The sequence below is a fragment of the Ranitomeya imitator genome, chromosome 6, assembly GCF_032444005.1.
Source record: "Ranitomeya imitator isolate aRanImi1 chromosome 6, aRanImi1.pri, whole genome shotgun sequence".
Classification (NCBI taxonomy): Eukaryota; Metazoa; Chordata; class Amphibia; order Anura; family Dendrobatidae; genus Ranitomeya; species Ranitomeya imitator.
The window spans coordinates 485,920,129-485,944,163 of NC_091287.1; the positions used below are offsets into that span (position 1 = coordinate 485,920,129).

The following is a 24,035-nucleotide window of genomic DNA, read 5'->3' on the forward strand; positions in this document are numbered from 1 at the left end:
AACTTTGAACCCCCAAGTGTTTCACTACAGTTTATAACGCAGAGCCGTGAAAATAAAAAATCTTTTTTTTTTTCCCACAAAAATTATTTTTTAGCCTCTAGTTTGTTTTTTCCCAAGGGTAACAGGAGAAATTGGACCCCAAAAGTTGTTGTCCTATTTGTCCTGAGTACGCTGATACCCCATATGTTGGGGCAAACCCCTGTTTGGGCACACGGGAGAGCTCGGAAGGGAAGGAGCACTGTTTTACTTTTTCAACGCAGAATTGGCTGGAATTGAGATCGGACGCCATGTCGTGTTTGGAGAGCCCCTGATGTGCCTAAACAGTGGAAACCCTCCAATTATAACTGAAGCCCTAATCCAAACACACCCCTAACCCTAATTCCAACGGTAACCCTAACCACACCCCTAACCCTGACACACCCCTAATCCCAACCCTATTCCCAACTGTAAATGTAATCTAAACCCTAACCCTAACTTTAGCCCCAACCCTAACTGTAGCCCCAACCCTAACTGTAGCCCCAACCCTAACCCTAACTCTAACCCTAGCCCTAGCACCAACCCTAACCCTAGCCATAGCCCTAACCCTAGCCCTAAACCTAGCCCTAACCCTAGCCCTAACCCTAGCCCTAACCCTAGCCCTAACGGGAAAATGGATATAAATACATTTTTTTAATTTTTCCCTAACTAAGGGGGTGATGAAGGGGGGTTTGATTTACTTTTATAGCGGGTTTTTTAGCGGATTTTTATGATTGGCAGCCGTCACACACTGAAAGACGCTTTTTATTGCAAAAAATATTTTTTGCGTTACCACATTTTGAGAGCTATAATTTTTCCATATTTTGGTCCACAGAGTCATGTGAGGTCTTGTTTTTTGCGGGACGAGTTGACGATTTTATTGGTAACATTTTCAGGCACGTGACATTTTTTGATCGCTTTTTATTCCGATTTTTGTGAGGAAGAATGACCAAAAAACAGCTATTCATGAATTTCTTTTGGGGGAGGCGTTTATACCGTTCCGCATTTGGTAAAATTGATAAAGCAGTTTTATTCTTCGGGTCAGTACGATTACAGCGACACCTCATTTATATCATTTTTTTATGTTTTGGCGCTTTTATACGATAAAAACTATTTTACGGAAAAAATAATTATTTTTGCATCGCTTTATTCTCAGGACTATAACTTTTTTATGTTTTTGCTGATGATGCTGTATGGTGGCTCGTTTTTTGCGGGACAAGATGACGCTTTCAACGGTACCATGGTTGTTTATATCCATCTTTTTGATCGCGTGTTATTCCACTTTTTGTTTGGCGGTATGATAATAAAGCGTTGTTTTTTGCCTCGTTTTTTTTTTTTTTTTTCTTACGGTGTTTACTGAAGGGGTTAACCAGTGGGCCAGTTTTATAGGTCGGGCCGTTACGGACGCGGCGATACTAAATCTGTGTACTTTTATTGTTTTGTTTTTTTTATTTAGATAAAGAAATGTATTTATGGGAATAATATTATTTTTTTTTTCATTATTTTGGAATATTTTTTTTTATTTTTTTTTACACATTTGAAAAATTTTTTTTTTACTTTTTTACTTTGTCCCAGGGGGGGACATCACAGATCGGTGATCTGACAGTTTGCACAGCACTCTGTCAGATCACTGATCTGACATGCAGCGCTGCAGCCTTCAAAGTGCCTGCTCTAAGCAGGCTCTGTGAAGCCACCTCCCTCCCTGCAGGACCCGGATCCGCGGCCATCTTGGATCCGGGGCTGGAGGGAGCAGGGAGGGAGGTGAGACCCTCGCAGCAACGCGATCACATCGCGTTGCTGCGGGGGGCTCAGGGAAGCCCGCAGGGAGCCCCCTCCCTGCGCAGTGCTTCCCTGCACCGCCGGCACATCGTGATCATCTTTGATCGCGGTGTGCCGGTAGTTAATGTGCCGGGGGCGGTCTTTGACCGCTCCTGGCACATAGTGCCGGATGTCAGCTGCGATAGGCAGCTGACACCCGGCCGCGATCGGCGGCGCTCCCCCCGTGAGCGCTGCCGATCGCATATGACGTACTATTGCGTCCTTGGGATGTAAAGCCCACCCCACATGGACGCAATAGTACATCTAATGGCAGAAAGGGGTTAAGGGCTTCAGAAAGACCTTTTCTGAAAATAGCAGTCAGAGCCTCCTCATTCCATTTAGTGAGCACAGACCATTTTCTAAATTTCTGGCAGTATAATTCTGCCGCTTCCTGAACTTGACACAAGGCCAACAGGGTTTTTTCTGCATGATCCACAGAATTAGGTTCATCATACAATAATCCGAGCGCTTGAAAAAATGCGTCCACATTCAATAATGCCGGATCCCCTGTTTCAAGAGAAAAAGCCCAGTCTTGAGGGTCACCACGCAGCAAGGATATGATGATTTTTACTTGCTGAATGGGATCACCAGAAGAACGGGGTTTCAAAGCAAAAAACAATTTGCAGTTATTTTTAAAGTTCAAAAACTTGGATCTGTCCCCAAAAAAACAAATCAGGAGTAGGAATTCTAGGCTCTAAAGCCGGAGTCAGGACAACATAATCTTGGATACTCTGTACTCTTGCAGCAAGTTGATCCACACAAGAAAACAAACCCTGAACATCCATGCCAGAGCATATATCCTGAACCACCCAGATATCAAGAGGAAAAAAGAGACAAACCAGAGCACAGAAAAAAAATGGTTCAGAACTTTCTTTTCCTTCTTTTGAGATGCATTTAATTCATTTTTGGCCACTTGTACTGTTATGTTGCGGTGGTTTAGGAGCAACATTGAACGAGCTCTGAAGGAAGTGGTAACTGTGTAAGAGGGTGAACTGTAGTCCCACTGAGAGGGCACTAGGACCCTGTGGTTTTTGCCTGTTGCAGCAGAGGACAGACCTCCCAGAGACAATGTGTGCTGCGGGGTGGGGTCTAGTGTCTCGAGTGTAAAGTGAAAGTGAGAAGTGAGAGCTGAGAGAGAAAAGGCGGGAAGAAAAGGAGAAGCTGCTGTGAGATCTTAAAAAGAGACTGTGTGGATTTACTGCAAGTGTTTTTGGAGGAAAAGAAGCTTTTGAGAGACTTTTTGTTGCTAACGTTCCCCTGGAGAAGAGCTAACCTTTTGTTTAACTCTGTGAGAGACTTGTGTTGCTAACGTTTCCTGGAGAGGAGCTAACCCTTTATCTAAGTAAAGACGGAGACTTTGCTAAGAACCCAGTACGAATTTGGAAGTCTGTGGATTCCCTGTGCATTGAGTGGAGAAACAAGTCTGGGCAGACTGCTGATACAGAGACGGACGGATTGTCGTGGAAGCATTCCTAGGAGCTACAGAAGCAGAGACTACATCGTGAGACCACTAACTAAGTCCCCGGCGTTTGGGCTCGGCATCGGCCGACAAGACAAGAGGAGCTTGCTGTAACTTATTGGCGCTGAAGATAAGGATTGGCTGCAGCCTGTGCGGATTCCTGCCTGAGAGGAAATCCATTTCAGGATACGGTACCATAGTTATAGATACCCGGGTATCTCTGCTCAGAGTGTTAAATTGTTACTTTAGAGGTGTATCTTATATTAGAGTTGTGTAAGTTATACTCAATGTGCCATTCCAGGGGCTCCCTTAATAACACTACATTCAATTTACACTTGTTCCTGTTTTTAGTTGCCTGTTAGGTAAATTTCTTACTAGTCTGTTGTAGTACACAGTTCTCAGGAGACCTTTGAGTGGCACAGTGATTTCAGCTGCTGCTGAATTAGTGTATCTTTGGGGTGCATCTGCCTTAATATTCTCCATATTACCTTGATTAATTTGCCTTTGAGTAAATACCGTTGGAGATTTCTGCCTTGGTCTTGGTTTGTGACTCACTGGATCTTATTCGGACCTCTGGTCATTACATTTTTGGCGTAGTCGGCAGGATCCAGTGTTTGTCATGGACGAGGGCGAGGGTGGAAATGACCCCGCTGTATCCGCATCCTCCTCGGGGGTTGGGGTTCCCCTGGCAGCCGCTGCGACTCCGGGAGGGTATGTGCCTGTAGGAGCTTTACTTCAGCACATGCCGAAATACGATGGGCGCAATATGGCGTTGCAAGATTGGGCTGAGAGAATCCGGAGTATTCTGCGCATGTGTAATTTGACCCCCGCGTTACGCGCTGAGCTGGCATTAAATGCACTGGAGGGTGATATTAGGCGTATGGTGATGGTGCGCCCAGAATCAGAGAGGGATACATTAGAAAAGATTTTGGAACTGTTAGAGGGGAGTTTGGGGGGCCGAGCGCGTGTGGCCCAGCTTCGGTCCCTATTCTTTAATCGTCCCCAGAGAGAGTGTGAGTCCCTGATGCAGTACTCTAATATTTTACAAGAGATGTTGAATGAGATGCAGCGACTAGACCCGGGGACCATGGGGGCGTTCCGGGAGGTAGACCGCTTGCTCCGGGACCAATTCATCACCGGTTTAGCCCATAGACTTCTCCGGGACAAGCTGTTGGAAATGGCCCGGGTTGCACCAGAGTTATCTTTCTGGCAGATTTACCGAGCTGCAGTGGAAAGGGAAGAGAAATCAGCCTATGTTCCCGAGGGGTCAGTGAACAGTGCCCAGCTGGAGGAAGGTGTGTCATCAGGGTCGGGGGGAGAGGGGCTGGTAAGCGTGGTACAAGCTTTGCGTGCTGAGGTGAAGGAGTTGAAGCTGAAATTGTCTCAACTGACAGTTGATCCCGCCTCTACCCCCTCACGGGAACCTCCTGCCCCACCCCCTGGAACGGTGACCCCGCAAATGGCCAAGGTACATGTGGCCCGGTCTTTGGCGATTGTGAAGAATGGACGAGTGCCGGTCCGATGCATCAATGTTTTAGATGAAGCTGTTGCAATTCCCGCTGGGACCATACTGGCTGAACTGTTCGTGCCGGCAGAGAAGGTGCCGGAAAATGCAGGGTTCGAATTGCGACCAGACCAACAGTCATCCTGGACATTCGCGGTCGAGGTAGGCCGGACTGAACCTCCTACGGAGGAATGGAATGTTCATGTGATCATGGAGCAGATGGGAGTGGATCGGGAGAAGCTGACCCCCGTGCAGTTGGAGCGGTTGGAGAGAGTTTTGTGGGAACATCAAGAGACATTTTCCCGACATGGAGAGGACTTTGGGTGTACCCAGACGATTGAGCATGAGATTCCAACGGGGGATACTCCACCCATTAGAGAAAGATATCGTCAAATTCCTCCGGCGCTCTATCAAGAGGTGAAGAGCATGGTGGCCAGTATGCTGGACAACCAAGTGATCCGAGAGAGCCGGAGTCCCTGGGCGGCCCCTGTAGTCTTGGTCCGCAAGAAGGATGGGACACTCCGATTTTGTGTGGACTATCGGAAATTGAATGCCCACACCGTACGGGACGCATATCCTTTACCCCGTATTGAAGAATCCCTGTCGGCCCTTGGTCGGGCCAAGTATTTCTCAACGTTGGATTTGGCAAGCGGGTACTGGCAGGTCCCAATGGCTGAAAAAGATCGGGCCAAGACGGCGTTTGTCTTGCCAATGGGGCTCTTTGAGTTCAACCGGATGCCCTTTGGCCTCGCTACCGCCCCAGGAACCTTCCAACGCCTGATGGAACATTGCTTGGGCGATCTAAATTTTGAATCAGTCCTGATATATCTAGACGACATTGTGGTGTTCGGAACCTCATTTGAAGATCATCTGGAGAAGCTGCGTCAAGTTCTCCGGCGGCTCAAGAGCTACGGCCTGAAAATAAAGCCAAAAAAATGTCAACTGTTACGAAACCAGATTGAATATTTGGGGCATCTGGTGACCCCGGACGGGGTACTACCTTTAGCCAGTAAGATTAAGGCAGTACAAGAGTGGCCACCTCCTTGTGACCTGCGAGAAGTGCGGGCCTTCCTGAGCCTAGCAGGATACTATCGGCGGTTTGTGCCTAAATTCTCACAAGTGGTGAGTCCCTTGAATGAACTTTTGAGAGGGACAGCGCTGGGTCCTCGAAATCGCCCCATTCCATGGGGGCCCCTACAGAAAAAGGCATTTGATGGAGTGAAAACCGCCCTAACGAGTGCCCCATTGCTGGCCTACGCCCGGTTTGACACCCCTTTTTTGTTGTATACCGATGGTAGTCTTCATGGGTTGGGGGCAGTACTAGCACAGGTGCAGGACGGCCGAGAACGAGTGATTTCTTATGGCAGCAGATCTTTAAGAGACTCCGAGCGAAATCCGGCTAACTACAGCTCATTCCGTCTGGAATTGCTGGCCCTGGTGTGGGCAATGACAGAACGCTTCGCCGAGTATCTAACAGGAGCTGAGGTGCTAGTCATGACAGATAACAACCCGCTAGCTCACTTAGAGAATGCAAAACTGGGGGCGTTGGAGCAGCGGTGGGTCGCCAGACTGGCCAAGTTCAATTACCGCATTAAATTTCGCTCTGGTCGAGAGAACGGCAATGCAGATGCATTGTCAAGGGTGCCCCTTGGGTCATCCGGGGAAGATGTTGACGAACAACTTGAGGACACTGAAACTCCAGCTTTGGGGCAGATACCTATCTTCCAAAGTGTGGTACACTCAAGTGGGGTGGCCACCGGGATGCCCTGTGTACTGGGTAAAACACCCTCAGATTGGACAAGAGTCCAGGATGAGTGTCCGGACATTGCACTTGTGCGCCGTTGGGTACAAAACAAGGCCTGGCCCAGTGCAGAGGACAAGGCTCAGTTGTCCATGGAAGGAATGAAACTCCTTCGACAATGGGATAAATTGTGTGTGGAGCAAGGTCTTTTGTATCGTAAGGTGTACCTGCCATCGGAGCTGCAGCATCGGTACCAACTGATAATTCCTGTGGGGATGGGGCCGGTGGTCGCTCGTGAGGCGCATGAGAAGGGGGCCCATTTTGGAAGTGAAAAGACACTTCAGTGGTTGCAGCGAGTCCTCTACTGCCCTGAGTTGGGAGGGATGGTGGCCGACGCATGTCGGCAGTGCCGAATTTGTGGGCTCAATAAAAGCCCTGAGCAGCGGGCTCCCACACAGTCTATTAAGACTTCAGCTCCACTGGAGCTACTCATGATTGACTACGTGTTGATAGGGTACTCTACGTCAGGGTACTCCTATTGCCTGGTGATGACAGATCACTTTACCAAGTATGCTGTAGCGGTGCCGACAAGAGATCAGACGGCCAAGTCGGCGGCTGAGGCAGTGTGCCGACATTTCTTCAAAGTGTTCGGGTGTCCGCAGAGAATACATTCAGATCAAGGGGCCTGCTTTCAGGGGACGCTGATGAAAGAGTTGCACCAGCTCTATGGTATCGAGCAGTCGAGAACAACGCCTTACCACCCTCAGGGTAACGGGGCGTGTGAGCGTTTTAATCGGACCCTGTTGCAAATGTTGAGGTCCTTAGAGAGTCAGCAACAGACATGCTGGCCTGAGTATCTCCCCGAATTGATGTGGGCTTACAATAACAGGGTGCACAGTACTACTGGTTACTCACCACACATGTTGATGTTTGGTAGACCTGGCCGAGACATTGAGGATTTGAACATGCCAGATCCCTCCTCCGCCCCCCTTCGGACTGCATCCGAGTGGGTACGAGAGCATCGGCGGCGGTTGAGGGTGGTGCATCAGGTGGTGGGCGACCGCCTTCGACAGGTGGTCCATAAGGACACGCGACCTGTACAAACAGAGCTGTTCTCTCCGGGGGACAGAGTGTTGGTGAGGACAAAACGACGGTCAGGAAAGCTGAGTGACCGATGGGAGGCGATACCGTATCTGATAAAAAAACAGGTGAACCCTGAGATTCCAGTGTACGAGGTCAAACCGGTGGGGACAGGGGGGCCAACCCGTAATTTGCATCGTAACATGTTACAACGGTGCTGGTTTGAAGATTCGGCGCCTACTCCCCTAGAGCCAGAGGCCATGTTCCAAGGGGCGGAAGCTCTGAATGATCTTGAGTTTGATGGTGTGTTTACTCCTGCGCCTGCTTATTTGCCCCCTGTGACCGATCTGGCCTCGGGTGATGAGAATGTTGGGGATATGGAGGATGTTGTTGAGGAGAGTGCATCAGGTCAACTGCTTGGTCCTGACGCTGTATCACAGGACATCGAGCCGCAGGAGGAGACAACTCCACTTACGCCCACTAACACGACCACGGAAGAGACTCTAGCTCCCTCTAAGGTCGCACCTGTTGATGTAGGACTCAGGAGAACTACACGATCTACGGCAGGAATACCGCCTCAGCGATATGCTCAAGATGAATTTGAGTGGGAAGGTATGTCGAGGACGCCAACCTCTAGTGGGGTGGCATGTAAGAGGGTGAACTGTAGTCCCACTGAGAGGGCACTAGGACCCTGTGGTTTTTGCCTGTTGCAGCAGAGGACAGACCTCCCAGAGACAATGTGTGCTGCGGGGTGGGGTCTAGTGTCTCGAGTGTAAAGTGAAAGTGAGAAGTGAGAGCTGAGAGAGAAAAGGCGGGAAGAAAAGGAGAAGCTGCTGTGAGATCTTAAAAAGAGACTGTGTGGATTTACTGCAAGTGTTTTTGGAGGAAAAGAAGCTTTTGAGAGACTTTTTGTTGCTAACGTTCCCCTGGAGAAGAGCTAACCTTTTGTTTAACTCTGTGAGAGACTTGTGTTGCTAACGTTTCCTGGAGAGGAGCTAACCCTTTATCTAAGTAAAGACGGAGACTTTGCTAAGAACCCAGTACGAATTTGGAAGTCTGTGGATTCCCTGTGCATTGAGTGGAGAAACAAGTCTGGGCAGACTGCTGATACAGAGACGGACGGATTGTCGTGGAAGCATTCCTAGGAGCTACAGAAGCAGAGACTACATCGTGAGACCACTAACTAAGTCCCCGGCGTTTGGGCTCGGCATCGGCCGACAAGACAAGAGGAGCTTGCTGTAACTTATTGGCGCTGAAGATAAGGATTGGCTGCAGCCTGTGCGGATTCCTGCCTGAGAGGAAATCCATTTCAGGATACGGTACCATAGTTATAGATACCCGGGTATCTCTGCTCAGAGTGTTAAATTGTTACTTTAGAGGTGTATCTTATATTAGAGTTGTGTAAGTTATACTCAATGTGCCATTCCAGGGGCTCCCTTAATAACACTACATTCAATTTACACTTGTTCCTGTTTTTAGTTGCCTGTTAGGTAAATTTCTTACTAGTCTGTTGTAGTACACAGTTCTCAGGAGACCTTTGAGTGGCACAGTGATTTCAGCTGCTGCTGAATTAGTGTATCTTTGGGGTGCATCTGCCTTAATATTCTCCATATTACCTTGATTAATTTGCCTTTGAGTAAATACCGTTGGAGATTTCTGCCTTGGTCTTGGTTTGTGACTCACTGGATCTTATTCGGACCTCTGGTCATTACAAACTGTACTGACCGCAGTCCCTAAGCTCAACACAACACTAGAAGTAGCCGTGGGATGCTCCTAACTCTCCCTAGGCACCTCGTCACAGCCTAAGAGTTAACTACCCCTAAAGATAGAAGCAGGAAAACTATCTTGCCTCAGAGAAAATCCCCAAAGGATAGATTAGCCTCCCCACAAATAATGACTGTGAGTGGAGAGGGAAAAGACATACACCGAATGAAACCAGGATGAGCACAGGAGGCCAGTCTAGCTTGATAGATAGGACAGGATGGAATACTGTGCGGTCAGTATAAAACCCTACAAAAATCCACGCAGAGTTTACAAAAAATCTCCACACCTGACTAAAGGTGTGGAGGGTAAATCTGCTTCCCAGAGCTTCCAGCAAGACAGAATTAATTCATACTGATAAGCTGGACAAACATAGAAAGCACAGAACGGATAAGTCCACAATCTGTGAACAGAAAAGAGCAAGCAAAAACTTAGCTTTGCTGAACTGGTCAGGATAACAGGGAAATCCAAAGAGATGTGAATCCAACCAGGAACCATTTACAAGTGGCACTGGCTGAAGGAAAGAGCCAGGCATAAATAGCCGAGCAGAAAAGACGATCAGTGGAGGCAGCTGCTGACAGCTAACTCCAAGGAGCAGCCATACCACTAGAAACCACAAGAGGGAGCCCAAGAGCAGAACTCACAAAAGTGCCACTTACAACCACCGGAGGGAGCCCAAGAGCAGAATTCACAACAGGAGTGCCTGTGGGACAAAGGGGAAGATCTAAAGGATTTCCATGTTGCTGCACTACTACTAAGCAGTCTGTCAGAAAGCTATAACACACTTGTAACTGCACTAGATGCAAGCCCAGATTATGAGGTTACATTGAAGTATGTCAGAGGAAATCTTGTAGATGAGTATAAGTGAAAGACAGAAAATTTGAGCAGCAGAGGGGTAAAGGGGTATCCAAAAAAGCACCCATATTAAAAACCAAAGATCTACCCAAAAATTAAAATAAATAAAATTAATTTGAAGGAAACAATTGAGTGTTTTGTTTGCAAAGAAATCAGGGCACCTAAAGTCTGACTGTAGAGTCAGGAGAGCTAGAATGGATCAGATAAAAAATCAAAATAATCATCAAAGAGCTAAAAGTGCCATTACTGAAGAATATGATACATCAAGCACTGAAGCTGATTTTACTGTTAAGTACATCAAAACATGCATGGTGTATAGACTCTGGGGCAACTAGTCATATGACTAATGACAGAAGCTTCTCCCTAACCTTGACCAAAGTAAGTCAGAGAAAGTCATGTTGGCTAATGGTCAGTTTATGAATTCAGAGGGAATAGGAGATGGTAACATTAATTGTCAAGTCTACCCAACACAAAGCTGAAAGATGTCAGTAAAGGATGTGTCATGTGTCCCTAGTTTTGAAAGCAACCAGTTATCCATGAAGAAGCTCACAAGACAAGAACATGAAGTTAGATTTAAGGATGATAAGCTGTATCATCTCAAAAGTAGGTCACACACTAGCAGAAGGAAAAATCAAAGATGAGTTGTACAAGCTAAAATGCAATTATAGTATACATTCCTAAACATGCACAGCACAAAAATTGTATCAATGTATGTCACAGGCATCTTGCACCTAGAGACACAGAAGCAATAAGAAAGTTAGTTTAAAAATAACTTGCTGATGGTATTACAGTTGATCTGTGTAATCAGACAATGAAATGTACTAGCTGTCTTAAAGGTAAAATGTCAAGAAAATCCTTTCCAAAGAATAGTACTAAAAATCAGAACAGCTTCTGGACATAAAACACACAGATGCTAGTGGTCCAATGAGTACTCAAAATTCTGGAAAGAAGAGATATTTTATCATATTTAGCAAAGATTATTCAAGATATACAATTCTCTGTCTACTTCACAGCAAAGATGAAGTTCCAGATAAACTTGAAATATATCTCGCTGAAGCACATAACAAATATGGGAGAATGCCAAAAATTATGCATGCAGATAATGGAATGGGATATACAACTAATGAGACACAACGCATTTTAACTCCTTTCTGACATCGGACGTACTATCCCGTCCATGTGGGGTGGGCCCCTATGACCATGGACGGGATAGTACGTCCAGCGCGATCGGCGGCGCTCACGGGGGGAGCGCCGCCGATCGCGGCCGGGTGTCAGCTGCCTATCGCAGCTGACATCCGGCACTATGTGCCAGGAGCGGTCACAGACTACCCCCGGCACATTAACCCCCGGCACACCGCGATCAAAGATGATCGCGATGTGTCGGCGGTACAGGGAAGCTTCCCGCAGGGAGGGGGCTCCCTGCGGGCTTCCCTGAGCCCCCCGCAGCAACGCGATGTGATCGCGTTGCTGCGAGGGTCTCACCTCCCTCCCTGCTCCCTCCAGCCCCGGATCCAAGATGGCCGCGGATCTGGGTCCTGCAGGGAGGGAGGTGGCTTCACAGAGCCTGCTTAGAGCAGGCACTTTGAAGGCTGCAGCGCTGCATGTCAGATCAGTGATCTGACAGAGTGCTGTGCAAACTGTCAGATCACTGATCTGTGATGTCCCCCCCTGGGACAAAGTAAAAAAGTAAAAAAAAAAAATTTCAAATGTGTAAAAAAAAAATAAAAAAAAATATTCCAAAATAATGAAAAAAAAAAAAATATTATTCCCATAAATACATTTCTTTATCTAAAAAAAAAAAAAAAACAATAAAAGTACACATATTTAGTATCGCCGCGTCCGTAACGGCCCGACCTATAAAACTGGCCCACTAGTTAACCCCTTCAGTAAACACCGTAAAAAAAAAAAAAAAAAAAACGAGGCAAAAAACAACGCTTTATTATCATACCGCCGAACAAAAAGTGGAATAACACGCGATCAAAAGGACAGATATAAATAAACATGGTACCGCTGAAAGCGTCATCTTGTCCCGCAAAAAACGAGCCGCCAAACAGCATCATCAACAAAAAAATAAAAAAGTTATAGTCCTGAGAATAAAGCGATGCCAAAATAATTATTTTTTCTATAAAATAGTTTTTATCGTATAAAAGCGCCAAAACATAAAAAAATGATGTAAATGAGGTGTCGCTGTAATCGTACTGACCCGAAGAATAAAACTGCTTTATCAATTTTACCAAACTCGGAACGGTATAAACGCCTCCCCCAAGAGAAATTCATGAATAGCTGGTTTTTGGTCATTCTGCCTCACAAAAATCGGAATAAAAAGCGATCAAAAAATGTCACGTGCCCGAAAATGTTACCAATAAAAACGTCAACTCGTCCCGCAAAAAACAAGACCTCACATGACTCTGTGGACCAAAACATAGAAAAATTATAGCTCTCAAAATGTGGTAACGCAAAAAATATTTTTTGCAATAAAAAGCGTCTTTCAGTGTGTGACGGCTGCCAATCATAAAAATCCGCTAAAAAACCCGCTATAAAAGTAAATCAAACCCCCCTTCATCACCCCCTTAGTTAGGGAAAAATTAAAAAAATGTATTTATTTCCATTTTCCCATTAGGGCTAGGGTTAGAGTTAGGGCTAGGGTTAGGGCTAGGGTTAGGGCTAGGGCTAGGGCTAGGGTTAGGGCTAGGGTTAGGGCTAGGGTTAGGGTTAGGGCTAGGGCTAGGGTTAGGGTTAGGGTTAGGGCTAGGGTTAGGGCTAGGGTTAGGGTTAGGGCTAGGGTTAGGGTTAGGGCTAGGGTTAGGGCTAGGGTTAGGGTTAGGGCTATGGTTAGGGCTAGGGCTAGGGTTAGGGCTAAGATTAGGGCTAGGGTTAGGGCTAGGGCAAGGGTTAGGGCTAGAGTTAGCATTAGGGTTAGGGCTAGGGTTAGGGCTAGGGCTACAGTTTGGGTTGGGGCTAAAGTTACAGTTAGGGTTTAGATTACATTTACGGTTGGGAATAGGGTTGGGATTAGGGTTAGGGGTGTGTCAGGGTTAGAGGTGTGGTTAGGGTTACTGTTGGGATTAGGGTTAGGGATGTGTTTGGATTAGGGTATCAGTTATAATTGGGGGGTTTCCACTGATTAGGCACATCAGGGGCTCTCCAAACGCGACATGGTGTCCGATCTCAATTCCAGCCAATTCTGCGTTGAAAAAGTAAAACAGTGCTTCTTCCCTTCCGAGCTCTCCCGTGTGCCCAAACAGGGGTTTACCCCAACATATGGGGTATCAGCGTACTAAGAACAAATAGGACAACAACTTTTGGGGTCCAATTTCTCCTGTTACCCTTGGGAAAATACAAAACTCGGGGCTAAAACATATTTTTTGTGGGAAAAAAAAAGATTTTTTATTTTCACGGCTCTGCGTTATAAACTGTAGTGAAGCACTAGGGGGTTCAAAGTTCTCACAACACATCTAGATTAGTTCCCTGGGGGGTCTAGTTTCCAATATGGGGTCACTTGTGGGGGGTTTCTACTGTTTAGGTACATTAGGGGTTCTGCAAACGCAATGTGACGTCTGCAGACCATTCCATCTAAGTCTGCATTCCAAATGGCGCTCCTTCCCTTCCGAGCTCTGCCATGCGCTCAAACGGTGGTTTCCCCCAACATACGGGGTATCAGCGTACTCAGGACAAATTGGACAACAACTTTTGGGGTCGAATTTCTCCTCTTACACTCGGGAAAATACAAAACTGGGGGCTAAAAAATAATTTTGGGGGGAAAGATTTTTTTTTTTAATTTTCACGGCTCTGCGTTACAAACTGTAGTGAAACACTTGGGGGTTCAAAGCTATCACAACACATCTAGATGAGTTCCTTAGGGGGTCTAGTTTCCAAAATGGTGTCACTTGTGGGAGGTTTCTACTGTTTAGGTACATTAGGGGTTCTGCAAATGCAATGTGACACCTGCAGACCATTCCATCTAAGTCCTCATTCCAAATGGAGCTCCTTCCCTTCCGAGCCCTCCCATGCGCCCAAACAGTGGTTCCCCCCACATATGGGGTATCAGCGCACTCAGGACAAATTGGACAACAAATTGTGGGGTCGAATTTCTCCTGTTACCCTCGGGAAAATACAAAACTGGGGGCTAAAAAATAATTTTTGTGGGAAAAAATTTTTGTTTTATTTTTACGGCTCTCCATTATAAACTTCTGTGAAGCCCTTGGTGGGTCAAAGCGCTCAGCACACATCTAGATAAGTTCCGAAGGGGGTCTACTTTCCAAAATGGTGTCACTTGTGGGGGATTTCTACTGTTTAGGTACATTAGGGGCTCTACAAACGCAATGTGACACCTGCAGACCATTCCATCTAAGTCTGCATTCAAATGGCACTCCTTCCCTTCTGAGCCCTCCCATGTGCCCAAACAGTGGTTCCCCCCACATATGGTGTATCATCGCACTCAGGACAAATTGGGCAACAAATTTTGGGGTCCAATTTCTCCTGTTACCCTCAGGAAAATACAAAACTGGGGGCTAAAAAAATAATTTTTGTGGGAAAAAAATTTTGTTTTATTTTTACGGCTCTGCATTATAAACTTCTGTGAAGCACTTGGTGGGTCAAAGTGCTCACCACACCTCTAGATAAGTTCCTTAGGGGGTCTACTTTCCAAAATGGTGTCATTTGTGGGGGGTTTCAATGTTTAGGCACATCAGTGGCTCTTCAAACGCAACATGGCGTCCCATCTCAATTCCTGTCAATTTTGCTTTGAAAAGTCAAACGGCGCTCCTTCCCTTCCGAGCTCTCCCATCCGCCCAAACAGTGGTTTACCCCCACATATGGGGTATCAGCGTACTCAGGACAAATTGTACAACAACTTTTGGGGTCCAATTTCTTCTCTTACCCTTGGGAAAATAAAAAATTGGGGGCAAAAATATAATTTTTGTGAAAAAATATGATTTTTTATTTTTACGGTTCTACATTATAAACTTCTGTGAAGCACTTGGTGGGTCAAAGTGCTCACCACACCTCTAGATAAGTTCCTTAGGGGGTCTACTTTCCAAAATGGTGTCACCTGTGGGGGGTTTCAATGTTTAGGCACATCAGTGGCTCTTCAAACGCAACATGACGTCCCATCTCAATTCCTGTCAATTTTGCATTGAAAAGTCAAACGGCGCTCCTTCCCTTCCGAGCTCTCCCATCCGCCCAAACAGTGGTTTACCCCCACATATGGGCTATCAGCGTACTCAGGACAAATTGTACAACAACTTTTGGGGTCCAATTTCTTCTCTTACCCTTGGGAAAATAAAAAATTGGGGGCGAAAAGATAATTTTTGTGAAAAAATATGATTTTTTATTTTTACGGTTCTACATTATAAACTTCTGTGAAGCACTTGGTGGGTCAAAGTGCTCACCACACCTCTAGATAAGTTCCTTAGGGGGTCTACTTTCCAAAATGGTACAAGAGTAAAGATAGAAAGGGGCGCACCAATATATAATGTCACAGTCACCATCAAGGGGTGCAATACTTAGTCTATAAATAGAACAGGACAAACGAAAAGAGAAAGGGTAGACTAAAAATAGTATGCACAACCCAAAATATAGAGACAATCGGTAGTACTATAAAGCAAAACACCCTTATTAAACACCTCAAAAAACATGTTAAAAACATTTAAAAACAAATGTACAAATCCCTATACCCATCATATCCCATAATAAATGACAATCCCATAATACAATAGGAAAACAGTAATATCCTACCCTAGATGCACCTAGTCACATATGCTCTCCTGCAAAAATGTGCCTATACAGGCCGCAAAGGACTCGACCACAATATGTCAGTATCCACTGCTAATAACCAAAAAATGAAACATCCATGCAATACATAGTCCTGAGATTGGAATGTGATAGCATGCTATATAACAGCTGTGGATACAACCTGTCCTGCGTCAATTCTGGTATATGGAGATGCAGCAATGTCAAAGGGCACAGAGCACCACAAGGGTTAAATCCACATAGAGCCAGGGAACATAACAGCCCCAAAATGGCCCTGAGGTAGGAGAAGGATAAGGTGGGAGCGCACCCCACGCGTATCGCTGCCTCCGCAGCTTCGTCAGGGGAAGTGAAACTAAAGGTGCAACAGTGTGTGCTTAAATAATAAATCCAATAAGGTAAATTGCATACCAGTGTGGGAGAGAGAGAGAGAGAGGTAAAAGCCGGAAGACGCCGGCGACGCCATGACGACAGGAACACAATCATAATGAACGGCAATCCTAGAGCGTCCAAAAGGTCACATGCGCACGCGCAAACCGCGGTATTCCATAGGACCACGTTGCGCACGCGCCGTGCCAGCCGGCTAGATGGACACGTCATAGGACACAGGGCAAAGAGAAATGGAATAAAGCCCGAGGACCGGACTAAGCTAGCGAGGCCGGCTAGATGGACACATCATGGGACACAGAGCAGAGGGGGTGGGATAAGGACCAAAAAGCCAGAGAGGGGGGAAGGGAGGGGAAAAAAAAAAAAAAAAAACACAACAGGTAAAAAGAGGGCAGAGTGTGCATGTTGCAGCAAGACACAGAGGCACAAGATATCCACCCGCAGAATGCCGGGAGATATCACAATCATAGACATATACTAGTGATTAAAGGCAAAACCGCCAAAGGACACAAAAAAAGACAGGGCATATAAAGCCACCCAGAAAACCTGAAAGGGAGAAAGGAATATTATTATTGTTGGCAAGTGCACAGGTATAAGTGCACGTAAACACCTATACAGCAACCATATACAGTATATAACAATATCAGGCAAAAAACACACACATATATAAATATAAACAGACTGATGTCCCTTGAGTCCGTAAGTATATGTACGAGTATTCTCTCAATGCCGCTATGTAGACGTTTCCGGTCCCCAGCTTATAGTCCCATAGTCGATGAGGCCGACACCATCCAGATCTATACGAGAGAAAGCACTCTTCATCACAAGCCCCTTCCGACTTGCCAATCTCAAATGCGCATCCGAGCCCATGGTCCATAATAGGAGTTTGCCATAAAATCCGCATTGTAGCTGTGAGAGCAAAATCTCTTCTGCATAAGATGTCCTTCCATTTGCCATAATGGCATGCCGCACATCCACCCTCCAGGGTCCACTTCATTATCTAATGTGTCAAAGACCTCTGCATCCATGTTGGTCCCCACAGTAAGCTTGTAATATCCATATCCCAATTTCCAGGGATGATCATCACCCTTTTGGGTGCGTCCTCAGCCTTCCTGAATGGAGACAAATGCAAAATTAGATATGGGCACCAAATCTGAAGGGAACCAAATCAGACGTCCCAGAAACTAAAAATACCCCAATGAATCTACGCGCCAACTATCCTAGGAACCCCGTGAAGAGCAATTCCTCATTTAGGCCCATGGGTGCGACCGCCTGAAGATCGAAAATCCACCTGGACTCAGCACGCAAGAGATAGTTAGATATATTGCCACCCCTTTCGCCACAGGAAACCCTCTGTAACCCCACAACTTGCAAATCAATGGGCGAACCCCTATGTTTCAGCAAGAAATGCGCCGCCACAGGAGTCAAGATTTTACCTTTGCCTTGGTCCGTAGCCGCCAGGCGTATGGTTGATACGTGTTTTTGAAACCTCTTACGTAGTTCTTGGGATGTTTGCCCTACATAGATCATATTACAAGGGCAAATTAGCACATAAATAACATTTCTGCTCCTGCAGTTGATGTAAGCCTTTAACGCATGTCTGCTGGAGTTCGTGGGGTGTGTAAATATGTCCCGGGTGGGCGTCATAAAGGGGCAGACATTACATTCCCCACAGGGGAATGATCCCTTGAGGACAATACCCCTATTAAGTTTGACCGTGGGCCTAGAAAAATGGCTCCTGGTCAACAACTGCCTCAGATTCGGGGCTCTTCTAGATGTCAATAACGGCCTATTGCTGATGACTTGTGTGGTTTGCATATCTGTTTGCAAGATCGGCCAATGTCTAGTGAGGATGTGTCTTACCTGCCCCCAGCTGTCATTATAGTCCGTGATGAACCTCGTCTGCGATTCTCGGGAACGACCCACAGGAATCAAAAGTGAGGCCTGATCATGTTGTCTTGCTCGCTGGAAAGCCGTGGCAACCACTCGTTTGGGATAACTCCTCTGTCTGAAGCGGTCCGTCAGATCCCGAGCTTGCATCAGAAAATCTTGATCCCGAGTGCAATTACGTCTAATGCGTAAAAATTGTCCCGTCGGGACGCCCACCTTCGTGTGCCAAGGGTGAAAACTGTTGAACTCCAAAAGAGCGTTAGTAGCAGTGGGCTTCCGGAAAAGGTCCGTGACCAGCTTGTTCCCTTGTACGAAAATTCTCAGATCCAGAAAGCTAGTCGAACTGTTGGAAATAGAGTGGGTTAAAAAGATATTATGGGGGTTGGAATTGAGGCTGTGGATGAAATCAGTACAACCCTCCCTGCTGCCCGACCAAATAAAGAATAAGTCATCGATATAGCGATGCCAATTCCGGACATGATGTTGATATGCCAGGGATGGGTACACAAACACCTCCTCCCACCAACCTAAGAAGATGTTTGCGTAGGTTGGTGCACATTTCGCCCCCATTGCCACTCCAGCTGTCTGTAAATAAAATGTTCTGTCAAACAAAAAATAGTTGTGATGAAGAACAAATTTCAGCAGATCCAACAGAAAAGAATCATGCCCCCGATCTGAGTGTGACAGTTTGTCTAGGCAAAAAGTAACCGCATGCAGGCCATCACTATGCTTGATGTTGGAGTACAAAGACTCCACATCACAAGTTACCAGGTAGAATTCTCCCGGCAGTTCTATCCGTCCACAGACCTCAATAAAATGGGCAGAATCCCTTATAAAGGAGGGCAAGGCCGTGACTATTGGCTGGAAGAAGAAGTCCAAATACTCACTTGCCCGCTCGCAGATACTCCCAATGCTAGAAACAATCGGCCTTCCTGGTGGTTTCTTCTCGTCTTTATGTATCTTCGGCAACATATAAAATGTTGCCGTGACCGGATGTTCCACCCATAAATATTTTTTCTCTTGGGGCGAGATAATGCCGAAACTTAGCGTCCTGCAGAGTAAAGAGTCAAATTTAGACGCAAACACTGCCGTAGGATCTGAAGGTAATTTTTGATAGCATCTGGGGTTAGTGAGCTGTCTATTGGCCTCCTCTAAATATGCTTCAATTGACCACAGCACCACATTGCCCCCCTTATCCGCCTCTTTAATCACAAATTCCTTGTTGCTTTGTAAGTCCCGCAAGGCCCGTTTTTCGGCAAGATTAAGGTTAGAGGATCTACCCACCTGTGTTGGCATTGCCAGAATGTCTCGTTTCACCAGCTCAAAGAATATCTTGATTGCGGGTACCAAGGAAAAGGAAGGCGTTTTAAGGGATCTATTTCTGCCAGGGAACTTTCTTCTGGTACACCCTGATTCGTTCTCCTCCAGTAGGGCTAGTAGATCTTGAAAGGCTTGGCGCTCATCCTCAGGTATTGATTGTAGAATATCCGGTTTTTTGTAGATAACCTGAAATGTGAGGTTCCTACAAAACAAATAGAGGTCCTTAACTAAAGTAAATTTGTCGGCCGTATGTGTGGGAGCAAAAGTTAAACCCCTCTTCAGGACGGCAAGTTCCACCGCAGTAAGTTCATATTTAGAAAGATTTATTACCTGGAGGGTGGATGTAGAGGCTCCAGAGGTCTGTTCCGTATCAGGGGGGGAGGAGGCTTGATTTATTTCCGTCTGGTTGAGTATTTGTGGGGGTAAGTCGGATTGTGGTCCCTGTGGCGCGTTATGCGTTTTCTTGTTCCCCCTCCGTCTCCTCCCACGCCTGGTCCGTGGTCTACCTCGCTTCCGGTGGAAGATAAAAAATCATCACTAGAGCTTTCTTCACCACGAGGTAGAGAGGTGGATATTGTAGTTGCTGTCACGGAACCATGGCCATAGGTTCTAGTACGGCGTGGGTTACCCCTGTGCGTCCATCTATACACTGCATTTTGCTCAAAATCAGTCCTGTCCCTAAGAAGTTTTTTACGCTTCCTGCTCGTCACCTCTACCTCATATTTGTCCAAGGTCTCTTTAAGTGTGGTCTTGAAGGTATGCACCTGTGTCCCTTCAAATGTGTTCAATTTGGTTTCCAATTCTTTAATGGAGGTCTTGGTCGCCGTAAACAGGTCTCTGTCATGCTCCAATAATAGGTTGATAAGTATATTTGAACAGCGTGTAAGACCCTGTTCCCAAATCTGTTTAAATGATCCTGAGGGTTCCCAAGCTGGAAATATGGAGACCCTCAAACCACGAGGTATCAAACCTAATTTCAAATACTCTTCTAGACTCCTCATGTTCCACCAGAGTCTAATCCCTGTCTTATGTGCCCTCATCAATTCTGAGCACACATTGGAAAAACCTGATTCTGACTCAACAGCAACCGATCCAGAAAGATCAAACACATTGGATGGTTTGGCTAGCCAGGCCGCCTCCCTAGCCTCCCAGTCCATCACCCTAAACCCGAGTATGCAAAAACCAATATGAAAAAAAAAAAAAAATAAATAAATAAAATAATTATATATATAATAATAATATACAAAATTACGCAAAAATATGCGTGTGCTGCTCCCAAAGAACACCCCGGGACACGGGGCAACAACTAGCACAAGAGTAAAGATAGAAAGGGGCGCACCAATATATAATGTCACAGTCACCATCAAGGGGTGCAATACTTAGTCTATAAATAGAACAGGACAAACGAAAAGAGAAAGGGTAGACTAAAAATAGTATGCACAACCCAAAATATAGAGACAATCGGTAGTACTATAAAGCAAAACACCCTTATTAAACACCTCAAAAAACATGTTAAAAACATTTAAAAACAAATGTACATGATTCTTTTCTGTTGGATCTGCTGAAATTTGTTCTTCATCACAACTATTTTTTGTTTGACAGAACATTTTATTTACAGACAGCTGGAGTGGCAATGGGGGCGAAATGTGCACCAACCTACGCAAACATCTTCTTAGGTTGGTGGGAGGAGGTGTTTGTGTACCCATCCCTGGCATATCAACATCATGTCCGGAATTGGCATCGCTATATCGATGACTTATTCTTTATTTGGTCGGGCAGCAGGGAGGGTTGTACTGATTTCATCCACAGCCTCAATTCCAACCCCCATAATATCTTTTTAACCCACTCTATTTCCAACAGTTCGACTAGCTTTCTGGATCTGAGAATTTTCGTACAAGGGAACAAGCTGGTCACGGACCTTTTCCGGAAGCCCACTGCTACTAACGCTCTTTTGGAGTTCAACAGTTTTCACCCTTGGCACACGAAGGTGGGCGTCCCGACGGGACAATTTTTACGCATTAGACGTAATTGCACTCGGGATCAAGATTTTCTGATGCAAGCTCGGGATCTGACGGACCGCTTCAGACAGAGGAGTTATCCCAAACGAGTGGTTGCCACGGCTTTCCAGCGAGCAAGACAACATGATCAGGCCTCACTTTTGATTCCTGTGGGTCGTTCCCGAGAATCGCAGACGAGGTTCATCACGGACTATAATGACAGCTGGGGGCAGGTAAGACACATCCTCACTAGACATTGGCCGATCTTGCAAACAGATATGCAAACCACACAAGTCATCAGCAATAGGCCGTTATTGACATCTAGAAGAGCCCCGAATCTGAGGCAGTTGTTGACCAGGAGCCATTTTTCTAGGCCCACGGTCAAACTTAATAGGGGTATTGTCCTCAAGGGATCATTCCCCTGTGGGGAATGTAATGTCTGCCCCTTTATGACGCCCACCCGGGACATATTTACACACCCCACGAACTCCAGCAGACATGCGTTAAAGGCTTACATCAACTGCAGGAGCAGAAATGTTATTTATGTGCTAATTTGCCCTTGTAATATGATCTATGTAGGGCAAACATCCCAAGAACTACGTAAGAGGTTTCAAAAACACGTATCAACCATACGCCTGGCGGCTACGGACCAAGGCAAAGGTAAAATCTTGACTCCTGTGGCGGCGCATTTCTTGCTGAAACATAGGGGTTCGCCCATTGATTTGCAAGTTGTGGGGTTACAGAGGGTTTCCTGTGGCGAAAGGGGTGGCAATATATCTAACTATCTCTTGCGTGCTGAGTCCAGGTGGATTTTCGATCTTCAGGCGGTCGCACCCATGGGCCTAAATGAGGAATTGCTCTTCACGGGGTTCCTAGGATAGTTGGCGCGTAGATTTATTGGGGTATTTTTAGTTTCTGGGACGTCTGATTTGGTTCCCTTCAGATTTGGTGCCCATATCTAATTTTGCATTTGTCTCCATTCAGGAAGGCTGAGGACGCACCCAAAAGGGTGATGATCATCCCTGGAAATTGGGATATGGATATTACAAGCTTACTGTGGGGACCAACATGGATGCAGAGGTCTTTGACACATTAGATAATGAAGTGGACCCTGGAGGGTGGATGTGCGGCATGCCATTATGGCAAATGGAAGGACATCTTATGCAGAAGAGATTTTGCTCTCACAGCTACAATGCGGATTTTATGGCAAACTCCTATTATGGACCATGGGCTCGGATGCGCATTTGAGATTGGCAAGTCGGAAGGGGCTTGTGATGAAGAGTGCTTTCTCTCGTATAGATCTGGATGGTGTCGGCCTCATCGACTATGGGACTATAAGCTGGGGACCGGAAACGTCTACATAGCGGCATTGAGAGAATACTCGTACATATACTTACGGACTCAAGGGACATCAGTCTGTTTATATTTATATATGTGTGTGTTTTTTGCCTGATATTGTTATATACTGTATATGGTTGCTGTATAGGTGTTTACGTGCACTTATACCTGTGCACTTGCCAACAATAATAATATTCCTTTCTCCCTTTCAGGTTTTCTGGGTGGCTTTATATGCCCTGTCTTTTTTTGTGTCCTTTGGCGGTTTTGCCTTTAATCACTAGTATATGTCTATGATTGTGATATCTCCCGGCATTCTGCGGGTGGATATCTTGTGCCTCTGTGTCTTGCTGCAACATGCACACTCTGCCCTCTTTTTACCTGTTGTGTTTTTTTTTTTTTTTTTTCCCCTCCCTTCCCCCCTCTCTGGCTTTTTGGTCCTTATCCCACCCCCTCTGCTCTGTGTCCCATGATGTGTCCATCTAGCCGGCCTCGCTAGCTTAGTCCGGTCCTCGGGCTTTATTCCATTTCTCTTTGCCCTGTGTCCTATGACGTGTCCATCTAGCCGGCTGGCACGGCGCGTGCGCAACGTGGTCCTATGGAATACCGCGGTTTGCGCGTGCGCATGTGACCTTTTGGACGCTCTAGGATTGCCGTTCATTATGATTGTGTTCCTGTCGTCATGGCGTCGCCGGCGTCTTCCGGCTTTTACCTCTCTCTCTCTCTCTCCCACACCGGTATGCAATTTACCTTATTGGATTTATTATTTAAGCACACACTGTTGCACCTTTAGTTTCACTTCCCCTGACGAAGCTGCGGAGGCAGCGATACGCGTGGGGTGCGCTCCCACCTTATCCTTCTCCTACCTCAGGGCCATTTTGGGGCTGTTATGTTCCCTGGCTCTATGTGGATTTAACCCTTGTGGTGCTCTGTGCCCTTTGACATTGCTGCATCTCCATATACCAGAATTGACGCAGGACAGGTTGTATCCACAGCTGTTATATAGCATGCTATCACATTCCAATCTCAGGACTATGTATTGCATGGATGTTTCATTTTTTGGTTATTAGCAGTGGATACTGACATATTGTGGTCGAGTCCTTTGCGGCCTGTATAGGCACATTT

The 24,035-nt window shown here is 46.2% G+C and overlaps 2 protein-coding genes across 6 annotated transcripts; one reads left to right on the top strand and one right to left on the bottom strand.

Moving 5' to 3' along the window:
• Positions 1-16,404: 16,404 nt before the first annotated feature.
• On the bottom strand, positions 16,405-20,766 carry LOC138642965 (uncharacterized). 4 transcript variants are annotated; one of them, XR_011314119.1, is made up of 6 exons: positions 19,909-20,766; positions 19,543-19,780; positions 19,146-19,309; positions 18,232-18,601; positions 17,805-17,885; positions 16,405-17,480 (listed from the first exon to the last, which is right to left on the bottom strand). XR_011314119.1 is itself a non-coding variant. In XM_069731610.1 (3 exons), the coding sequence occupies exons 1-3, from the start codon at positions 18,826-18,828 to the stop codon at positions 17,472-17,474; spliced, it is 687 nt and encodes a 228-aa protein (XP_069587711.1). In that variant the 5' UTR covers positions 18,829-19,137; the 3' UTR covers positions 16,405-17,471. The 4 variants fall into 4 exon arrangements, 2 of the variants coding, with proteins under 2 accessions (XP_069587711.1, XP_069587710.1); XR_011314118.1 differs by having other exon boundaries at positions 19,543-20,765; XM_069731610.1 differs by lacking the exons at positions 19,146-19,309; positions 19,543-19,780; positions 19,909-20,766 and having other exon boundaries at positions 18,232-19,137.
• Positions 20,767-21,189: 423 nt separating this feature from the next.
• LOC138642966 (uncharacterized) lies at positions 21,190-23,771 on the top strand. 2 transcript variants are annotated; one of them, XM_069731612.1, is made up of 3 exons: positions 21,190-21,808; positions 22,155-22,235; positions 22,560-23,771. In XM_069731612.1, exons 1-3 carry the CDS (start codon positions 21,212-21,214, stop codon positions 22,566-22,568), a joined length of 687 nt encoding a protein of 228 aa, XP_069587713.1. In that variant the 5' UTR covers positions 21,190-21,211; the 3' UTR covers positions 22,569-23,771. The 2 variants fall into 2 exon arrangements, with proteins under 2 accessions (XP_069587713.1, XP_069587712.1); XM_069731611.1 differs by having other exon boundaries at positions 21,190-22,235.
• The last annotated feature ends 264 nt before the right edge of the window (positions 23,772-24,035 follow it).